At 44.4% G+C, this 21,910-nt stretch overlaps 1 protein-coding gene across 5 annotated transcripts in view; it reads right to left on the bottom strand.

The window, feature by feature from the left end:
- DPP6 (dipeptidyl peptidase like 6) overlaps positions 1–21,910 on the bottom strand; it is a gene marked incomplete at both ends in the record, with an annotated part of 1,037,088 nt that overhangs the window by 206,368 nt on the left and 808,810 nt on the right. For 4 of the 5 annotated variants that reach the window (XM_082846708.1, XM_082846710.1, XM_082846707.1 and 1 more), the window contains one exon: positions 12,920–13,001. The exons of the other annotated variant lie outside the window; for it this stretch is intronic. In XM_082846708.1, the coding sequence (XP_082702834.1) occupies positions 12,920–13,001 (82 nt within the window). The remainder of the gene's footprint in view (positions 1–12,919; positions 13,002–21,910) is intronic. 5 annotated transcript variants of the gene reach the window in all.

The raw sequence follows: 21,910 nt of genomic DNA, 5'->3' as shown, positions 1-21,910 counted from the left end.
CCTGCACCTGCCGAAGAGGCAGGAGACTTTTCCTTCCCTCTTTGTTTCCTGGGGCGTGAGGAGAGGGGTTTAAGAACGCTGCTTAAAGGAACTCCAGAGACGGGCGCGAGCCGCGGCTAAAAGCGCGAACCCCAGAGACGGGCGCGAGCCGCGGCTGAAAGCGCGGAATCCAGAGACGGGCGCAAGCCGCGGCTAAAAGCGCGGACCCCAGAGGCGGGCGGGAGACGCTAAGGCTGCTGCTGCCGCCACCGAGGGGCCTGTGTGCGAGCACAGGTCACTCTCCACACCCCTCTTCCGCGGAGCCTGTGCAGCCCGCCACTGCCAGGTTCCCGGGATCCAGGGACAACTTCCCCGGGACAGCGCACAGCGCGCCTCAGGCTGGTGCAAAGTCACGCCGGCCTCTGCCACCGCAGGCCCGCCCCGCACTCTGTGCCCCTCCGTCCCCGCCGGCCTGAGTGCGCCAGAGCCCCCAATCAGCGGCTCTTTTAACCCCATCCTGTCTGAGCAAAAAACAGACGCCCTCCAGCGATCTACACGCAGTGGCAGGGCCAAATCCAAAGCTGAGCCCTGGGAGCTGTGAGAACAAAGAAGAGAAGGGAAATCTCTCCCAGCAGCCTCAGAAGCAGCGGATTAAAGCTCCACAATCAACTTGATGAACCTGCATCTGTGGAATACCTGAATAGACAACCAATCATCCCAAATTGAGGAAGTGGACTTTAGGAGCAAGATCTATGATTTTTTCCCCTTTTCCTCTTTTTGTGAATGTGTATGTGTATGCTTCTGTGTGAGATCTTGTCTGTATAGTCTTGCTTCCACCATTTGTCCTAGGGTTCTATCCGTCCATGTTTTTTTTTTAATTTTTTTTCTTAATAATTAATTTTAATAACAATATTATACTTTACCTTCGTTCTTTATTTCTTTCTTTCCGTCCTTCCTTCCCTCCTTTAGACAACGAATCATCCCAAATTGAGGAGGTGGTCTCTGACAACAAGATTTAGGATTTTTCCCCATTTACCTCTTTTAGTGAGGGTGTATGTGTATGCTTCTGTGTAAGATTTTGTCTGTATAGCTTTGCTTCCAACATTTGTCCTAAGGTTCTTTCCGTCCCTTTTTTTTTTTAAATAAAAATTTTTTAATTCAATAACTTTATTATACTTTATTTTATTTTTACTGTATCTTCTTTCTTTCTGTCTTTTTTCCTTCTTTCCCTCCTTCCTTCCTTCCTCTCTCCCTCCCTCCCTCCTTTCTTTCCTTCTTTCCTTCTTTGCTTCTTTCTTTCTTTCTTCCTTCCTTCCTACCCTCCTTTCCTTCTTTCTTTCCTCATACTTCTACTAATTCCCTCTACTTTTTCTCCCTTTTATCCTGAGCCGTGTGGATGAAAAGCTTTTGGTGCTCCAGCCAGGAGGCAGGGCTCTGCCTCTGAGGTAGGAGAGCCAACTTCAGGACACTGATCAACAAGAGACCTCCCAGCTCCACATAATATCAAACGGCGAAAATCTCCCAGAGACCTCCATCTTAACATCAGCACCCAGCTTCACTCAACGACCAGCAAGCCACAGTGCTGGAAAACCTATGCCAAACAACTAGCAAAACAGGAACACAACCCCACCCATTAGCAGAGAGGCTGCCTAAAATCATAATAAGGCCACAGACACCCCAAAACACACCACCAGACGTGAACCTGCCCACTAGAGAGACAAGATCCAGCCTCATCCACCACAACATAGGCACTAGTCCCCTCCACCAGGAAGCCTACACAACCCACTGAACCAACCTTAGCCACTGGAGACAGACATCAAAAACAGGAGGAACTACGAACCTGCAGCCTGCAAAAAGGAGACCCCAAACACAGTAAGATAAGCAAAATGAGAAGACAGAAAAACACACAGCAGATAAAGGAGCAAGATAAAAATGCACCAGACCTAACAAATGAAGAGGAAATAGGCAGTCTACCTGAAAGAGAATTCAGAATAATGATAGTAAGGTTGATCCGAAATCTTGGAGATAGAATGGACAATAGATTGGACAAAATGCAAGAATCAGTTAACAAGGACCTAGAAGAACTAAAGATGAAACAAGCAACGATGAACAACACAATAAATGAAATTAAAAGTACTCTAGATGGGATCAATAGCAGAATAACTGAGGCAGAAGAACGGATAAGTGACCTGGAAGATAAAATAGTGGAAATAACTACTGCAGAGCAGAATAAAGAAAAAAGAATGAAAAGAACTGAGGACAGTCTCAGAGACCTCTGGGACAACATTAAACGCACCAACATTCGAATTATAGGGGTTCCAGAAGAAGAAGAGAAAAAGAAAGGGACTGAGAAAATATTTGAAGAGATTATAGTTGAAAACTTCCCTAACATGGGAAAGGAAATAGTTAATCAAGTCCAGGAAGCACAGAGAGTCCCATACAAGATAAATGCAAGGAGAAATACGCCAAGACACATATTAATCAAACTGTCAAAAATTAAATACAAAGAAAGCATATTAAAAGCAGCAAGGGAAAAACAACAAATAACACATAAGGGAATCCCCATAAGGTTAACAGCTGATCTCTCAGCAGAAACCCTACGAGCCAGAAGGGAGTGGCAGGACATACTGAAAGTGATGAAGGAGAAAAACATGCAGCCAAGACTACTCTACCCAGCAAGGATCTCATTCAGATTTGACGGAGAAATTAAAACCTTTACAGACAAGCAAAAGCTGAGAGAGTTCAGCACCACCAAACCAGCTTTACAACAAATGCTAAAGGATCTTCTCTAGGCAAGAAACACAAGAGAAGGAAAAGACCTATAATAACGAACCCAAAACAATTTAGAAAATGGGAATAGGAACATACATATCGATAATTACCTTAAATGTAAATGGACTAAATGCTCCCACCAAAAGACACAGATTAGCTGAATGGATACAAAAACAAGACCCTTATATATGCTGTCTACAAGAGACCCACTTCAGACCTAGAGACACATACAGACTGAAAGTAAGGGGATGGAAAAAGATATTCCATGCAAATGGAAGCCAAAAGAAAGCTGGAGTAGCAATTCTCATATCAGACAAAATAGACTTTAAAATAAGGACTATTAAAAGAGACAAAGAAGGACACTACATAATGATCAAGGGATCGATCCAAGAAGAAGATATAACAATTGTAAATATTTATGCACCCAACATAGGAGCACCTCAATACATAAGGCAAATACTAACAGCCATAAAAGGGGAAATCGACAGTAACACATTCATAGTAGGGGACTTAAACACCCCACTTTCACCCATGGACAGATCATCCAAAATGAAAATAAATAAGGAAACACAAGCTTTAAATGATACATTAAACAAGATGGACTTAATTGATATTTATAGGACACTCCATCCAAAAACAACAGAATACACATTTTTCTCAAGTGCTCATGGAACATTCTCCAGAATAGATCATATCTTAGGTCACAAATCAAGCCTTGGTAAATTTAAGAAAATTGAAATTGTATCAAGTATCTTTTCTGACCACAACGCCATGAGACTAGATATCAATTACAGGAAAAGATCTGTAAAAAATACAAACACATGGAGGCTAAACAATACACTACTTAATAATGAAGATATCACTGAAGAAATCAAAGAGGAAATCAAAAAATACCTAGAAACAAATGACAGTGGAGACACAACGACCCAAAACCTGTGGGATGCAGCAAAAGCAGTTCTAAGGGGGAAGTTTATAGCAATACAAGCCCACCTTAAGAAGCAGGAAACATCTCGAATAAACAACCTAACCTTGCACCTCAAGCAATTAGAGAAAGAAGAACAAAAAAACCCCAAAGCTAGCAGAAGGAAAGAAATCATAAAAATCAGATCAGAAATAAATGAAAAAGAAATGAAGGAAACAATAGCAAAGATCAATAAAACTAAAAGCTGGTTCTTTGAGAAGATAAACAAAATAGATAAACCACTAGCCAGACTCATCAAGAAAAAAAGGGAGAAGACTCAAATCAATAGAATTAGAAATGAAAAAGGAGAAGTAACAACTGACACTGCAGAGATAAAAGAGATCATGAGAGATTACTGCAAGCAACTCTATGCCAATAAAATGGACAATCTGGAAGAAATGGACAAATTCTTAGAAATGCACAACCTGCCAAGACTGAATCAGGAAGAAATAGAAAATATGAACAGACCAATCACAAGCACTGAAATTGAAACTGTGATTAAAAACCTTCCAACAAAGAAAAGCCCAGGACCAGATGGCTTCACAGGCGAATTCTATCAAACATTTAGAGAAGAGCTAACACCTATCCTTCTCAAACTCTTCCAAAATATAGCAGAGGGAGGAACACTCCCAAACTCATTCTACGAGGCCACCATCACCTTGATACCAAAACCAGACAAGGATGTCACAAAGAAAGAAAACTACAGGCCAATATCACTGATGAACATAGATGCAAAAATCCTCAACAAAATACTAGCAAACAGAATCCAACAGCACATTAAAAGGATCATACACCATGATCAAGTGGGGTTTATGCCAGGAATGCAAGGATTCTTCAATATACGCAAATCTATCAATGTGATAAACCATATTAACAAATTGAAGGAGAAAAACCATATGATCATCTCAATAGATGCAGAGAAAGCTTTTGACAAAATTCAACACCATTTATGATAAAAACCCTGCAGAAAGTAGGCATAGAGGGAACTTTCCTCAACATAATAAAGGCCATACATGACAAGCCCACAGCAAACATCATCCTCAATGGTGAAAAACTGAAAGCATTTCCACTAAGATCAGGAACAAGACAAGGTTGCCCACTCTCACCACTATTATTCAACATTGTTTTGGAAGTTTTAGCCACAGCAATCAGAGAAGAAAAGGAAATAAAAGGAATCCAAATCGGAAAAGAAGAAGTAAAGCTGTCACTGTTTGCAGATGACATGATCCTATACATAGAGAACCCTAAAGATGCTACCAGAAAACTACTAGAGCTAATCAATGAATTTGGTAAAGTGGCAGGATACAAAATTAATGCACAGAAATCTCTGGCATTCCTATATACTAATGATGAAAAATCTGAAAGTGAAATCAAGAAAACACTCCCATTTACCATTGCAACAAAAAGAATAAAATATCTAGGAATAAACCTACCTAAGGAGAAAAAAGACCTGTATGCAGAAAATTATAAGACACTGATGAAAGAAATTAAAGATGATACAAATAGATGGAGAGATATACCATGTTCTTGGATTGGAAGAATCAACATTGTGAATATGAGTCTACTACCCAAAGCAATCTATAGATTCAATGCAATCCCTATCAAACTACCACTGGCATTTTTCACAGAACTAGAACAAAAAATTTCACAATTTGTATGGAAACACAAAAGACCCCGAATAGCCAAAGCAATCTTGAGAACGAAAGAAGGAACTGGAGGAATCAGGCTCCCTGACTTCAGACTATACTACAAAGCTACAGTTATCAAGACGGTATGGTACTGGCACAAAAACAGAAAGATAGATCAATGGAACAGGATAGAAAGCCCAGAGATAAACCCATGCACATATGGTCACCTTATCTTTGATAAAGGTGGCAGGAATGTACAATGGAGAAAGGACAGCCTCTTCAATAAGTGGTGCTGGGAAAACTGGACAGGTACATGTAAAAGTATGAGATTAGATCACTCCCTAACACCATACACAAAAATAAGCTCAAAATGGATTAAAGACCTAAATGTAAGGCCAGAAACTATCAAACTCTTAGAGGAAAACATAGGCAGAACACTCTATGACATAAATCACAGCAAGATCCTTTCTGACCCACCTCCTAGAGTAATGGAAATAAAAACAAAAATAAACAAATGGGACCTAATGAAACTTCAAAGCTTTTGCACAGCAAAGGAAACCATAAACAGGACCAAAAGACAACCCTCAGAATGGGAGAAAATATTTGCAAATGAAGTAACCGACAAAGGATTAATCTCCAAAATTTACAAGCAGCTCATGCAGCTCAATAACAAGAAAACAAACAACCCAATCCAAAAATGGGCAGAAGACCTAAATAGACATTTCTCCAAAGAAGATATACAGACTGCCAACAAACACATGAAAGAATGCTCAACATCATTAATCATTAGAGAAATGCAAATCAAAACTACAATGAGATATCATCTCACACCAGTCAGAATGGCCATCATCAAAAAATCTAGAAACAATAAATGCTGGAGAGGGTGTGGAGAAAAGGGAACACTCTTGCACTGCTGGTGGGAATGTGAATTGGTTCAGCCACTATGGAGAACAGTATGGAGGTTCCTTAAAAAACTACAAATAGAACTACCATATGACCCAGCAATCCCACTACTGGGCATATAACCTGAGAAAACCAAAATTCAAAAAGAGTCATGTACCAAAATGTTCATTGCAGCTCTATTTACAATAGCCCAGAGATGGAAACAACCTAAGTGCCCGTCATCGGATGAATGGATAAAGAAGATGTGGCACATATATACAATGGAATATTACTCAGCCATAAAAAGAAATGAAATTGAGCTATTTGTAATGAGGTGGATAGACCTAGAGTCTGTCATACAGAGTGAAGTAAGTCAGAAAGAAAAAGACAAATACCGTATGCTAACACATATATATGGAATTTAAGGAAAAAAATGTCATGAAGAACCTAGGGGTAAAGCAGGAATAAAGACGCAGACCTCCTAGAGAACGGACTTGAGGTTATGGGGAGGGGGAAGGGTGAGCTGTGACAGGGCGAGAGAGAGTCATGGGCATATACACACTAACAAACGTAGTAAGGTAGATAGCTAGTGGGAAGCAGCCGCATGGCACAGGGATATTGACTCGGTGCTTTGTGACAGCCTGGAGGGGTGGGATAGGGAGGGTGGGAGGGAGGGAGACGCAACAGGGAAGACATATGGGAACATATGTTTATGTATGACTGATTCACTTTGTTATAAAGCAGAAACTAACACACCATTGTAAAGCAATTATACCCCAATAAAGATGTTAAAAAAAAAAAAAAAAGAAACTGTATAGGGTATGCTCTATAATTAAAATAAAGCTAGGAATAAGTAGTTTTTTAAATAGATTGAAATTATAATTAATAAAATACCTTGAATCAAAAAACAAATCAGGGGCTTCCTGGTGGCGCAGTGGTGGAGAGTTCGCTTGCCAACGCAGGGGACACGGGTTCATGCCCCAGTGTGGGAGGATCCCACGTGCCGCGGAATGGCTAGGCCCGTGAGCCATGGCTGCTGAGCCTGTGCATCTGGAGCCTGTGCTCCACAACGGGAGAGGCCACAGCGGTGAGGGCCCGCGTACCACAAAAAACAAACAAACAAACAGAAGAAATCAAATCTGAAATTACAAATGGTTTGGAAGGGAGTGAAAATGAAAATACTTCATCAAAAATTTAAGGATCATAATAAAGGTTGTATTTAGAGGAAAAAAAAAATTTGTTTTCTTTAAAGTGGGAACGCGAATGCTATGAAGTGACCCAGTGGGAGTGCAAAAACCTTCCGCCTGGATTTTCCTGAACCCTCCACTGACCCACAGAAGCGTATCGTGATGCCATCTGGGAGGAAGAAGCATGAGCCAGTGCCAGTGAACAGGTGAAGTAAGACCCTCGCTTTCTTTTTTTTTTTTTTTTCTGCTGGTGACATGTTAGAAAGAAAAATAGCCTCCTTTGATAAAATGGTGTTGTTAAGCAGGCGGGAAAACAGCACTGACACAGAAGGGCTCCTAAGAAGTTGACTTTTAAAGCTTACTTTCCTTAGAGCGGACTCAGGCCTTTAGAGTCACAGCTGTTATGTCCCAGGCCTAAGAAGTGTAATCATCACTAAGGTACAGCCCGGCCCAAGACTCTGCAAAGCTGTCTCCACCAGGTAACTCGGAGAACACAGGTGTAAAGGTTTCCATGAGGAAAGGCTGCTGGAACTCGGGGAGGAAAGCCCGACGGACGTGTGGGGCTGGAGAGAATCAACAGGACAGCAGGTGACCTAGTTCACTCCCCGGAGGAGGCCCAGACTTCAGTGTGTTGGCTGAGCAGGGAGAGACCCGGGAGGGCTTTGTTCCAGCAGCATCATTTTATCCAGATTGGAGGGTCTAAGAGGCCTGGGCAGCTACCGATCTCCTGCAGCTCCCGCTGTGGACAGGACACTAAGTCTGGGCGGAGTGGACAGAGACAGGGCAGGGAACATTTCTGAGGGTGACCGCGCAACACGAAGCAATCATGGCTGCCAAGAGCTGCTGACCGTGGTGACAGAGGCACCTTCCATCAGAAGCGGAAGTCGGTGAGGAAAGAACCATGCCTCCCTTCTGCAGCTCCAGGATCTGGCAGAGGCTCCAGGACACGGGGAGTGTTCAGTAAACAGATGAGCGTCCAAACTGTGCACACACAAAAGGACTGGCCTGCCAGGTCCTTCACGTTTAGCTGGCTGACAGCCCACATCTGTCATCCCCCGAGAGTTTTGGGGCTATGGGCAAATGCTTAGGAGTCCAGTCCCCACTGCCCTGAGACCTTGTCAGGAGAGCTGATATCTGAACCGTTCGTGAAAAAAAGCAACTCTGTTAAACAAAGACTCCTTGACTCTCCTGGATAAATTATTCTATCCATGATTTTGCCTGGAAAAGTATCCTAGGGTCTAACAAGCCATGTCATCGTGAAGTCAAGGTGAATCCCAACTTTGGTAAACATGCTTCACTTTGTTCTCTGGCCTCCAGGGAGACACAGAGCAGCAGCTCACTGTCATCCGTACCACAGCCTCCCGCCCTGGGCGATGATGGGTAAGTCAGCTTCCTCTTCTGAGTGGGGATGCAGAGCCCTGAGCACTCCTTAGTTTTCTTCCATTGGGCTGCCACATCCCCAACCCCATCCGCTCCCCAAGGACGGCGCCAGCTCTGTCTGCCACCAGGTTCCCTCACCAACCCCTCTGCTCGCTCCTCACTTTGCAATTCTGAAGACTTCCCGACTGGCTTATTTTTCATTTGTCCCCATCCTGGGAGCAGGCCAAGCAAAGAGAGACCCAGTCTCTTTGTCTCTGATCCACCAAGTGGACCTGCACAGACTCCAGCCTCAAATTCTTAATGTTGTCTAATGCTGTGCAGTCGCGATTGCAGAAGTTCCCACGTCACTTGGTTCTAAAAGAAAACATTGCTATGCGACAAATTCACCAAGTTCCCTGTGAGGGTGTGTTAGCCCGCAAGGTGCCCTGAAGAGGCCTGAACTCAAACGCCGTCAGCTGTAAACACAAGGAAGGCCACTGCAGCTGCCCTCAGTGTTTGTGTGTTTTTACTAAATGTCTCTAGCAGAGATGACATGCAAGGAAATGAAAGGATAATTTGATCATATTCTAGGTCAGCAGAGACAAAACCTCACATAAATAGACAAACACGCACGGGGGCAGGGCTTCACGAAAAGATCAAAGAACTCAGAGACGTTCTCAATTTAGGCAGAGACTCGTCTGCAGAGGATACCTGGAGAATGATACAGTATGGAGAGAAATTTTGATATAGTTTATGTTTTAGTGTAAATCACTACGTGTACTGACGGCATAAAGAATGGGAGAAAGGGGAAGCAAGGGGGAGGAATCTGTTCAAAGTGTTACACGTATTTTCTCACTTGATCCCATTTAATCTATCCAAATCCATTTTCCTATCTCTAGGCTTTCAGTAGATGATGTCGAATTCTGGAAACAACCTGGTTATCCGTCTTGAACAACCAAGACCACAGACCAGCACCATTTCAGAAGCGACTTTCCGGCAGAACGGAGGCCTCCCCAAGGTCAAGGTTTTCCCTCCCCTCTAACAGTGCAGAGACCAGTGTTCCTGGCAGTGTTCATGACCTACGATGTGATCGAAGGTCTAACAAAATCTACCCTAAAAGGTAAGAGCCACTAATTGGAGGCCACGTCGAAGCACTGGAGAAAATGCCTTTAAGCCCCTCCTGGTGCCCAGTGTCATCTTCCTGTGGTTTATGGGGTTCCCGACCCAAATGAGCCGCTGAGACCCCTCCTCACGAGGAGGTGGCGATGCTGGGAAAGTTCTCTGGCGACCTTTAAACACGGCTGTGTTCTCTGCTCCCGAAGGAGAATTACTCATTGAAATTAGAGTCGGTTTCCTTTTGGGGGCAGTATTTACTGTTTAAAATAAAATGGCAGTGAGATTCGTTAGTGTTTACAAGGCCTGCTTGTGGGTTTTGAATTTTCTTTGGCAAGAGTGCCCACTGGGAGTACTGGTCAACTGGGTGCTGGCCCCAGGGGTCAGGCCTTCCCAGGTAAGGACGGCCAAGAGGGCATTTGATCCCCTAAAACATTCACTACCTGGCCCCTTATGGGAGAAGTTTGCTGACCCCTACTCCAAGCTATAGGATATTTTCTCAGTGATGAGCTGTACTGCCTACTAGACTCAGTACAAGAACAGTATAATAAAAACTGCCAAGTTAAAAAAGTTTAAAAACTCAAAAATTCCATGAGCACATGAGTACTTCTGGTACTAAGCTCAAATATCGGCAATTACTACTTAACCGAACCTTTGCTTCCTTGCACAGAAAGGAAGCTGAACTTCCCTCCCCGTCGGTAACATCCTAAACGTACACGCAGATTCTGGCTACTTGTGTCCACCCAACTACTTTATGTTTAAGTGGTTGAGGACCACAAGAATGTATCAGCTGATTATTAACCCGTCCATTCACGCATTCACTTTTGACCTCAACAGATATTTCCTCAGCGCCAGGTGTTGAGCTAGGCACTCAGAACACACAGACGAAAAGTGCTCGAGGCTTAGACCAAAGGCCACCTCACCGCGGAGAGATGTGTGGGCAGGAAACTGTGTGACAGGAGATCGCACGGTGACACGTGGGCTCCGGAGGTGCCACCTGGCCGTGCGGGCAGGGGAGCTTTCTCAGAGAAGGTGATGCCTGGTTATGCTGCCGGTTATTCTTTAAGAGATGAATATACTAACTTCTATAATCACTTAACCCAGCCCCGTCCACTGGGAAGCCTGGCATGAGTGTAAAGTCAATTTACAGGAGGCAGCAGTGGCTTCAGGCAGGGGAGGGACTGGCCAATGAGTAAGCTGCCCAGAGAATGATCAGCCCAGGGCCCCAGCTGCCCCGCATTCCAGACAGAATCCTAAGGCGTGTGTGTGTGCGTGTGCATGCGTGCAATACACACCACCTCCTTTTGCAGCTGTGGGTTGATTTTCCCTTAAATTGCAAGCCCTTTCCAGAAGGCAGGCCTAGGGGGCACGACCTTGTTATAGCATCCGGCCTCCCCCACGGGCCCACGTGAGCCTGCAGGTTTAGTGAGCATCACTGCGCAGGCAGGAAGACAACCCGACAGTGCCCGGGTCCTGATGTTCTCTTCCGGATGACGATAAAACGGCTGGACGATGGCCACTCAGTAAGGTGCCCATTCCCCATGCCCGCCGCCGCCCCGAGTGGTGCCGTGGGCCCCCAAAGGACCAAGGAGAAAGGGGAGAGCCCTCTGCGGAGGTGCAGCGTCACGTTTACGGAATGACTTGACGGATGCGGGAAAGATCTGCTTCCCAGAAACGTTTTCCATCGTTGATTTTCAGAGGGACTTAGCTATCAGAGATCAGTCACATGAGTCTTAAACACTTAGGTCTTCTACAGTCTCCTGTGGAATTGCAGTTTTTCCTTGGGTGAGAGTTAGCGCCTTTGAGCAATGAAGACTTTTCTCTCCTGGTTCTGACTGCGTTGATGGACTGCTGTCATCCTGCCGAGTCAGCCTGCAGCACCCTCCTGACCTGCTGTCACTGGTTTAGATCCTTACATGTGCCTTTCGAAACCTCTGCTCACGAAGTGCGCAGCACCAGGAACACTGGGGTAACAGCTAAAGCAGCCTCGTGGCCAATACCCTCCTGTTGCTTCAGATCAGTTTGAGGCAATGGAATTAATACGAAACCAAGAAAAAATAATTGTACTATTGGGGAAAGTAGGACTGTTTCAATTCCTAAGACAGTAGGCAGCCTATCCAATAGAATCTTGCCCCAAGATTTTAAAAAATGATCATTTTCTGTGCTTTTTCTGGGAAAAGAAAGCTTTTAAAATGCAGCTTTGTTAATCAGCTTAAAGATGCAGAAGAAAATGGTGACATGATCAGCCACCACGTCACCTGATCTTCAAACTGCAGACATTCTGCAGCCTCCTGAACGGAACTGACAACTGTCATCCGGTTTTAGACAAATGTAACGCTGGAGTTGGGACAAACCTGCAAGGTCACCTCATCAGATTTTTCACTCAGTAGCTGGGCCAGGTGACAGCAGCCTAGCAGCTAGTTTGTGAACACCCAGGGTTAGAACCTTTGTCTTCTAACCGGTTGTTCAGACCCCTTTTCACTACACCATCCTGGCCATTCAGTTTCTTGAAACATCATAGCTTTGCCAGTTTGAGTGGAAATCCATGAAGATGTTCAGTGTAACGCAGAGAGGGCCACACTAGCTGTGGAGGATTCTGCAGATGCTACTTGCAGGGAGCCCGGCTCTACCATGGCCAGCACATCTACTTTTCTCATAAAACCTGCCAAAGAAAAGAGCCAGAGCTCCAAGAGCAAAGCAGAAGAACCTTTCATGACTCCACGATTCTGATCGTTCCCATCTGCGGCCCTCTGACGAGGTGTATCTCAGATTCACAGTACATCTATAGTCCATACACACACAGCTCCAGTCAGGGACTGCTTTAAGAATAAAGGGTACCAGAACCAAGGCATATGCTCTCCCAATTTCAAGACGGTTCTCAAGCAAAAGAAATGGCCATTTACATATGCAGATGTTCTGGGGACTTTTTCAAAACTTAAATTCACACAAACACAGATTCTGAGTATAGTGAGATACATTCAGTGTATAAAACGGAAACTTCAATGCAAAAAGTTGGTCACTGAAAGCAACCTGCTTACCAGCTGTTGACCCTTGGGGCCCCATCCTGCATACTGAAGTTTTGCGTTGCTGACTTCTGGTGGATCTAGACTTTGAGGATCCCTGAAAGAAAAAAAACAAGCAAAGAAAAATGGTGGGAAACAAGCATTTAAGATGCTGTAATATTATCCTCCAGATGAAACTTACTCCTTTTTCTTCCACTGAATCAATTTCAGGAGCTTGTGTTATTAAATAAAATGACTCATTTCAGCCTCCATTAGATTTCTTCAGATAAATAGATAAAATTATATATTTATAAATATTTATATATGCATATAAAATTTACATGAACCTGCAATAGGTCCATCACTGCTTAACTTCAATAGTAAATATTCATCAAGAGAGAACATGCAGAGAGGTCTGTAGATCAGCTTTTAAAATATCCATAACAGTCAAAATTAAAAATGGAAACGCATAGCTATGCAGTAGTAAGTCCCCACAACTCATATTTCCATCGTTGGCTTTCCTGGCAGATAGGTTTTTCCCAAGCAGGTCATTCTGACCTTTTAAAACCGGTGGTCTCAGGACAGAGTCCACCCTTTGGTTTGTGTTGATAAGAAGGGAGGGAGGGAGGGACAGAGAGACAGAGAGACACTGAGGTGAGAGGGAGTGAGAGGAAGCACGGGAGAAGGATTTTTTTCTTTCAAACATCACTTACGCTTTTCATTCTTAATTTACTGATATGCAAAACACCATGCTAAAAAAATTCCTGTCTATGTACTTAAATAAAGGTAATAATGAATAAAAGTCATAACGAAAAAGAAAACAACACTTTTATAGATATTACATATTTCAGCATATTTTGTAGCTACCACTGTGCTCACGTGTAGGAAAGACTGACGTCTGTGTTTCTTTCGGATGCTGCCTCTCCCTGTGTCCTGCTGAAGAGGCCAGACTCTGTCAGGGGAGCTCCCTACCACCCGGCTATGGTGCTTCTTGTGTAGAGGACACAGCTATGAATGTGCTCATTCATCTACAGAGAGACTAGGGTTGAGTGGTCTTTGGTGAATTTTAAAGACCGTGAATTTTAGGAGTTGCTTGAACCAAGACGAAGCAAGAAGGGAAGGGAGGTGAAACGGGTAAGGATGTGCTGATTCAGAGCTTAAATCAGTAGAAACTTCTAAAGTAAATGTTTAACAATACTATCAGGGCAAGGCAGAATACATTTCAGAGTAAAAAGTGTCAGGGAAGACAAGATAGTCTGCAAAGCCCCAGGGTAGTTTTAGATGGCATGGAGATGGGTCTGGAGAAACCAGGGAAGCCTGAAGGTGGGTGATAAGGTACGGAGTAAGGGGTGACCATGACAAGAGGAGTTGGCTGGGAAGGCTGGTCCCCAGGCAGTTAGAAGAGGAAGGGCGTCTAACATTCCAGCTTCCAAATGATTTTAACAAATCCTACCATTTGTATGTTTTTAATATTTCAAAGTACTTTCGTAAACATAGGTGATTTCCTCTCTAACCTTGTGGAGGGAAAGGCTTTCTAAGGATGACTCAAAATCCAGAAGTGATAAAAGAGGGGTAAACTTACATAAAAATTAAAAAATTTTTGCATGACAAAAAGCCCACAAACAATAGAAAATTGGAAGAAAATATTAATAACAAATACCATGGAAAAATGGCTAATATCCCTATTACATAAATAACTCTAAAATATGGAGGTTATAAAAGACCAAAACAAAAAAATAAGAAAAACACATGAACTGATAATTCACAAATATAGAAAAATGGTCCTCAAATGTATTAAAAAGTACTCAAACACAGGCAAAATTAGAGAAATACAAATTGAAACTACACTGATATCATTTCTCACCTATACATCCACACACATACACATAGATCCAAAATCCAGATATGTGAGTCCACAGGTTAGTACACATACATATATGTCCTTGCTCTGTTCATACAGAAGACCAGATCCAATAACCACCAGTAACAACGAGCCCACCCAGTGGGCTCATACGTTGCTCTCTCAGCACCATCTTCCAATTAGAAAATAAATAAATAAAATAGTGCTCCTAGGAGAAGAAATTTATCCAGGCTAGAACAAGAAAAATGCAGGATGATTCTGAAACATCTTATGGGCCAGGAAGTAAGGAAATACTCAAAAAAGGTAGAGCTTGTTAACAGAAGGCAGAACCTCACTTACAGGGATCTCTCACAGCCAAAGCTGGAATAATTTGAGCAAAAAAAATAATGATAATACTGGATTAACCCATAGAATAAAACAAATATCCATGAATCCTTAATAATATAAATAAATAATCCAATATATAACTAAGTGGGGGGAGAGCCAACTCTTCCTCACAAGAGAATTCCAATCAATCAATCAATTCCAATCAATTCCAAGGGAGAAGGTCGGAGCATCACCCTTGGTCGGCCACCACAGTGGTGAACCCTGCAGACAAGATCCACCGAGATATGCTAAAATCAGTGGGTGGAAGTCTGAAGAGAAACAAGATCTGCACAGTCGCAGGATACTTACCAACCACAAAGGGGAAGAAGATGGCAACTGTGCAGGGAGAAGCCTGGCAGACAGCAACTCAACCCGGAGATCCGCTCAACACCCCCAGAAGTGAAACACATCAACATCACGAACCTTGAGCAAGATGCACTGAGAGACAACATCCTACATATGGTATCGTCACCGGCAAACCCCGTCAGTGACTCCCGGAGAATGAAAACAGAATCTGGGTAATAAGTCTAACCTTTCCTTCCTCTGTGCTTAGTCTAGTTCCACTTGCTCACAGGGGGTCGCGTGCACAGGCCTCGCCCGCTCAGACCAGAGTTTCTGACGCAAAACGGCTGCTCCCGACACCTCGTCTCAGGGCCCTGTGCACGGACGCCGCTCACAACACCGCGATTCAAGATGGCGGCAGCGGGCCGTGTGCAGAACCGCTGCGCCCGGCACTTTGCGATCCGGAGCGTGAGTGGCGCGGCTGCCCCGCCCCCGAGAACCCCGCCCCCTCCGCCGACCAGACCCTGTAGAGCAGCCCCGCCCCGGCCTGGCGGGAGAGCGCGTGCTCTGGAGCCCAAGCAGGTCTTCACTCAGAGAACAGAGCTTCCCTCTGCCTCTGAACTCAGCTCCGTCCCCTTCTACTGGCTCCAGCGACACCACGCAGGAGACCCCTGTTGGGGACCAACTTGGGTGGCTCGGTAACAGTATTTTTGCCAAAAATGCATCGCCTTACTCCAATCATGAGAAAACTTCAGACAGACCCAAATGGAGGCGCTCACCAAAACAGCTGGCCTGTGATCTTCAAAAGTGATCTTTCTTTCCATGAAAGACAAGGAAAGACTGAGGAAACGTCATAGCCTGGAGGGGACTGAGGGGAAGTAACATCTACAGGAATGTGGGATCCTGAGACAGAAAAAGGACACTGGTAGAAAAACTGGGCAAATGCAAATAAGGTTTGTAATTGAGTGAATAATATTGTACCAATGTTAATTTTCTGTTCTTGTCATTATAAAATACACTGACAGTAGAAGTGGGTTGAGGAATAGAAGAGAATTCTTTGTACTATTTTTGCAACTTTTCTTCACCCAAAATTCTTCAAAATAGAAAGCTAAAAAATTCCAAAGAATTTTAATAGCTTATGTCTCATTGGTCATAAACATTATTATAGGAAATAAGGAACAGTTAGAGAATTCCCCTCCCAACATACTGTAATCTCGATATTGAATTGAAAAAAAATTACTTCCATATCTAGACAGTATCAGCACTGAACACACACATTTGCATAAGCAAATAAGTAAGGATGGAGGGGTTATGGGGGCGGCCCTGAGTAAAAGACCTTTTGCAGGTTTGAAGGTCTAATGAATTCACCTGGCCTGAGTTGATTTAGAATTTTCCAAGCACAGAGGACAGGGTAAGAGATCAGAAAGGAACAGCCTTACTTAGTATTGAAATTCAGTTTGTTAGATTATGGTTTCTAGCAGGTGTCTAGGATATTCAGGAACAGCAGACTAACTTCTCTTTAATCTAACGAGCATCAATTTCCATAAATGCTACCTGGAAAGGGTACCTCCAGTGGATCAAGTGTCTCAGAAGGTTGACATGCACACCTTCCAGCTTTATGACCTCTGCTCCCCTGCACACAGGAGACCTTTACACCCTCTCTAGAGACAATGCACATTTCCCTCTGCTCATCACCAATACATCAGACGAGTGTCCCCAGTGTGGAGGCAGCACAGTAACAGGAAGAACCACAGACTGGGGATCAGAAGTCTAGCGGCCGAGTGCCAGCTTCCCGAGGCACAGAGCATGCGCTGGGGCTGATCACACGTGACCACAGATCCCATGACTCAATAGTATACTGTATTACATGATAGATACTGAAACCAGGTAGCACAGCACTTACCTAGTAGATATTTGAAAAATGCCTGTTTGTTTACTCATGGGTAAACTGGTAAATACTCGTCAACCATGCACCACCATCTAGGTGTAATTCTAACCAGAGGCACAATCATCTACCATCTATAGGGACAAATTTACTCCACAGGACCCAGCAAGCCAGCGCATGTCCTACGCTTCTGTATTAGGTGGGAACTTGGGTATAGAGAAGTCAGCTCTCAACCATGTCTTCCATTTGTTTCTATGAAATAAGCCTGTGTTTTGGCATCTGCCTGCGACTGGGTCGGATTATTTTGCTTTCATGTTAAAAGCGCCTTTCAGCCTTCTCTCTTCCAACTCCCCCTCCAATGATCCACTTGATGGTCATTCATCCTCTGCTCACATCTCCCACTGAATGGCTCCCCTCTCACAAGCCTAGCAAACACCCAACTTGGCTTTATGTTTAATCTACCTCCTTCATAGACCATTGGAAGCAGCAGAGAAAAGCACGGAGCCAGCTGGAGTCTCCAACCCTTCCCGTCATCGTCCTTACAACCAAGTCTTGGGTGGGCATGTTCTTCTCAACAACAACTCCAATCTTTTGCTGCTCTCTTCACATCCCCTTTTATCTACTGCCTCTGAGCAGAGGCCCACCTGTGGGGCAGACAGGAAGGGGCCCCCGGTTCTGATCACCTTCCAGGAAGAACCTGTGGCTCGGCTCCCAGCTGCTTACATCAGGAGTCGGCTTCAGCTTTCAAGCCAGGCCATGCTCACCTTGGGCAGCCCCCGGCCCATGATCAATCATGGCCGGGGCACTGGAGCCTGATACTTTCACCCAGTGCAGGGTCCTTGATGGGCAGTCTTTGCTCTGAGCTCCCCATTGGGTTGTCCCAGGTGGTCAGACATGCAGGAGTCTGAGGCCCAATCCGGCTTCTTCTCCTTTTCCCAGCCTTGCAGCTGCCATGTTTGCCTTGCGGCCTGAAGCTTTTTCCTCCCAATCCTGCTGCTGCCCTTTGGTCTTTCATAGGCCTCACTCTTAATGTAGGTTCAGCCTTTGCTTCCAGGAAGGCTCAGCTGGCACCCCAGCTCCCTGCTACCAGAGGCAGTGGTGTCCCCTCTGCCCACACATGTAGGTACCTGTCCATCCTCACTCCAGTGTCCGAGGATGAGGCATCCCCTCTCCTGTCTAAGCCAGCTCCTCCTCTGTACCTCCTTTTCCATTCCAGCCTAGAACCATCAAATCCTTTCCTTCCCACTTACCTTCTTGGTAAACCTTTATTATTTATTTTTATTAGTTATTAGTTATTTTTGAAAATTAACACTTATTTTCCAGGGCAGTTGTAGGTTTACAGGAAAACTGAGCAGAAACTACAGAGTTCCCATATGTCCCCTCTCTCCTGGCATCAGTTTCCCGACTTATGAACTTCTTGCACTAGTGTGGTACATTTGTGACAACTGATGCACCAATATCAATACATTATTAACTAAATTCTATAGTTTACATTAGGGTTCACTCTCAGCCTCGTGTGCTCTGTGGGTCTTGACAAATGTACAATGTCATGTGTCCACAGTCACAGGGTCAGAAGAGTCTCACTGCTGTACGAATCCCCTGTGCTCCACCTACTCATCCTTCCCCCTGCCCCCTACAGCCCCTGGAAATCACTGAATTTTTTTTTTACTGTCTCCATAGTTTTGCCTTTTCTAGAATGTCATCGAGTTGGAATCATACAGAGTGTAGCCTCTTCAGATTGGCTTCTTTCACTTAGCAATATGCATTTAAGGTTCCCCTGTGTGTTTTTGTAGGTAACTTTTTAAAAAATTTATTTTATTAAAGTGTAGTTGATATACAATGTCGTGTTAATTTCCGCTGTATAGCAAAGTGATTCAGTTATACATATATTTACATTTTCTTTTTCGTATTCTTTTCTATGATGGTTTATCACAGGATACTGAATATGGTTCCCTGTGCTCTACAGTAGGGCCTTGTTGTTTATCCGTCCTACAGATAATAGTTCGCATCTGCTCATCCCAAACTCCCAATCCTCCCTCCCCCACTCCACCCCCGCTGGCAACTACAAGTCTGTTCTCTATGTCTGTGAGTCTGTTTCTTTTCACAGATATGTTCATTTGTGTCATATTTTGGATTCCACATATAAGTGATATCCTATGGTATTTGTCTTTCTCTGTCTGACTTCACTTAGTATGATAGCCTCTAGGTCCATCCATGTTGCTGCAAATGGCATTATTTCATTCTTTTTTACGGCTGAGTAATATTCCACTGTATATATGTACCACATCTTCTTTATCCATTCATCTGTTGATGGACATTTAGGTTGCTTCCATGTCTTGGCAATTGTGAATAGCACTGCTATGAACATAGGGGTGCATGTGTCTTTTTAAATTATAATTTTTGTCTGGATATATGCCCAGGCGTGGGATTGCTGGATCCTATGGTAGCTCTATTTTCAGTTTTCTGAGGACCCTCCACACTGTTCTCCACTCCCACCCAGTATAGGAGCTCCCTTTTCTGTGGAGTCACGTTTATGCAGCCCCAGCCTCCCTAGGACTTGCTCCATCTGCACTTTCTACCTTCATCCTCTCCTCCTTCTTACTCCTTTCCACGGGGGCACCTTCCCATCTATGTACAAAAGACGCGTAATGCAGGAACAAACAAAACACACCTAACCTGACGCGGCATCTCCATCCACTTACGATCCACCCCCTTGCCTTCTTTCCCGGACCTCAGTGGGTAGTAGGTCCCATTCGGGGCCATTTTCTGGCCTCCGACCCCATCGTCAACCTAGTGGAATGTGGCTTCCGTCTCACTGAGGGGCTGAAGCTGCTCTTGAGATCTCCCATCACCATCGAGTTGCCAAATTCTCCTTCTGTGGCCTCTTCTTCCTCTGCCTACTCCTTCAGAGTGAGTGTCCTGGGTTCCACCAGCCGCACCTTCTCCTCCCGTTCCACACTCCCCACCCTGGTGATTCCTTCACGGTCAACCTCAGTTCCTACTCTGAGGAGCACCAACACTGCACCCCAGCCTGGGTCTCCCCCCAAACCTCAGTCGACGTACAGGGTGTCTGCACATAGACATCCCACTAGTCCTCAGCGCTGACGTGAGTGAAACGAAGCCCCTTCTGCCCCCTCCTCTGGTGCTGACACCACAGTCCCCCCAGTCATGCAAACTAGGAACCTGCTGCAGGCATCTTAGAGGTCAAGTAGCCAAAGCTATATGTTGTGGGTCAAATTCTGTCCCCACGAAAGATATACTGAGTCCTGACACACAGTACCTGTGAATAAGACCTTATTTGCAAACAGGGTCTTGGCAGCCGTCATCACATTAAAATAAGGTCATTCTTGAAAAGGAGGGGAGGCTAACCCAAATCCAGCAGCTGGAGTCTTCATAAGAAGAAGAAAAGACACAGAGGGAGAGGCCACGTGATGATGGAAGCAGAGATGAGAGCGATGTGCCCAAATCCAGGAGCACCGAGGACTGACTGCATCCTCCAGAAGCTGGAGGAGGTGCGACGGGGCCCCTACAGGTGTCCGAGGGAGCATGACCTCGCTGACACCCTGATTTCGGACCTCTGGCTTCCAGAACTGGGAGAAAATAAATTTCTGTTGTTTTAAGCCACTGGGTTTGTGGTAATTTGTTACTGCAGCCCCAGGAAACTAACAACCTTTCATTTCTCAGGGAAACTGAAGCCCTGAGTGGTAAGTGATATGCTCAAGGACACAGAGCTGATCAACTTTTGTTTGAAGATTAATCTCCTGTTTTGGTCAAAGGGAAAAAAATTCTCCAACTGACTGAGGAACAAAGTAGAAAGACCCTCAGAGAGACCAAAGTAAACCCAAGGAAGCTTTATCTGCTGACCTCTGTGCTTTCATGTGGCTCCCTGTGGAGGAAGCTTCTCCATCAGAGGGGCCTGGATGCCGACTTCACACGTGGAGGACCACTCGCAGTGCTCTCTGCCTAGAGCCCAAGACCTGGTTCATTGTCATCAAATGATTTTCCATCATGGACTGGATTATTCTGAAGGGTGTGTGTGCGTGTGTGTGTGTGCGTGTGTGTGTATGTGTGTGTGCGTGAGAGAGAGAGAGAGAGAATAAGAAAGAAAATGCATGAAGCTGTGTATTTATTTTGGGGTTGGTTGGTGCCCTCCCCCCATTTTTCTGTCTTTTTATTTACTTATTTATTTTAAAGAATCTATGGTAAGCTCTGTGATGAATCATCTCCAGGGTGAAGATGGATCGGTAAAAAAAAAAAAAATGATTAAGGAAGAATAAAATTGTCTGGACTTATTACATCTGAAAATAATCATGCAATCAGTTCTCATTTTGCTTATTTGAGCAATAAATGAAATAGGGCATAAATCATGATGAATTTTGAAAAGTAAATTAATGTAGTGAAGTTTACTCATTTATCTTCTGAGGCTGGTTCAGGGGATCGAAAAGCTTCCCCAAAAAAACAGCATTTGGAAAAGAAAAGCAAAAAATTACTTTTTTGGCTCCTAAACTTTCGTGGCGAAAGACATCAAAAAATAGAATTTTCTTTTTTTTTTTTTGCCGCACTGTGCAGCATGCGGGATCTTAGTTCCCCAACCAGGGATTGAACCCGTGCCCCCCTGCAGTGGGGCGTGGAG

Source organism: Leucopleurus acutus (assembly GCF_964270905.1).
Source record: "Leucopleurus acutus genome assembly, chromosome: 9".
In the NCBI taxonomy this organism is placed as follows: Eukaryota; Metazoa; Chordata; class Mammalia; order Artiodactyla; family Delphinidae; genus Leucopleurus; species Leucopleurus acutus.
This window is presented reverse-complemented; position numbering and strand designations above follow the sequence as displayed.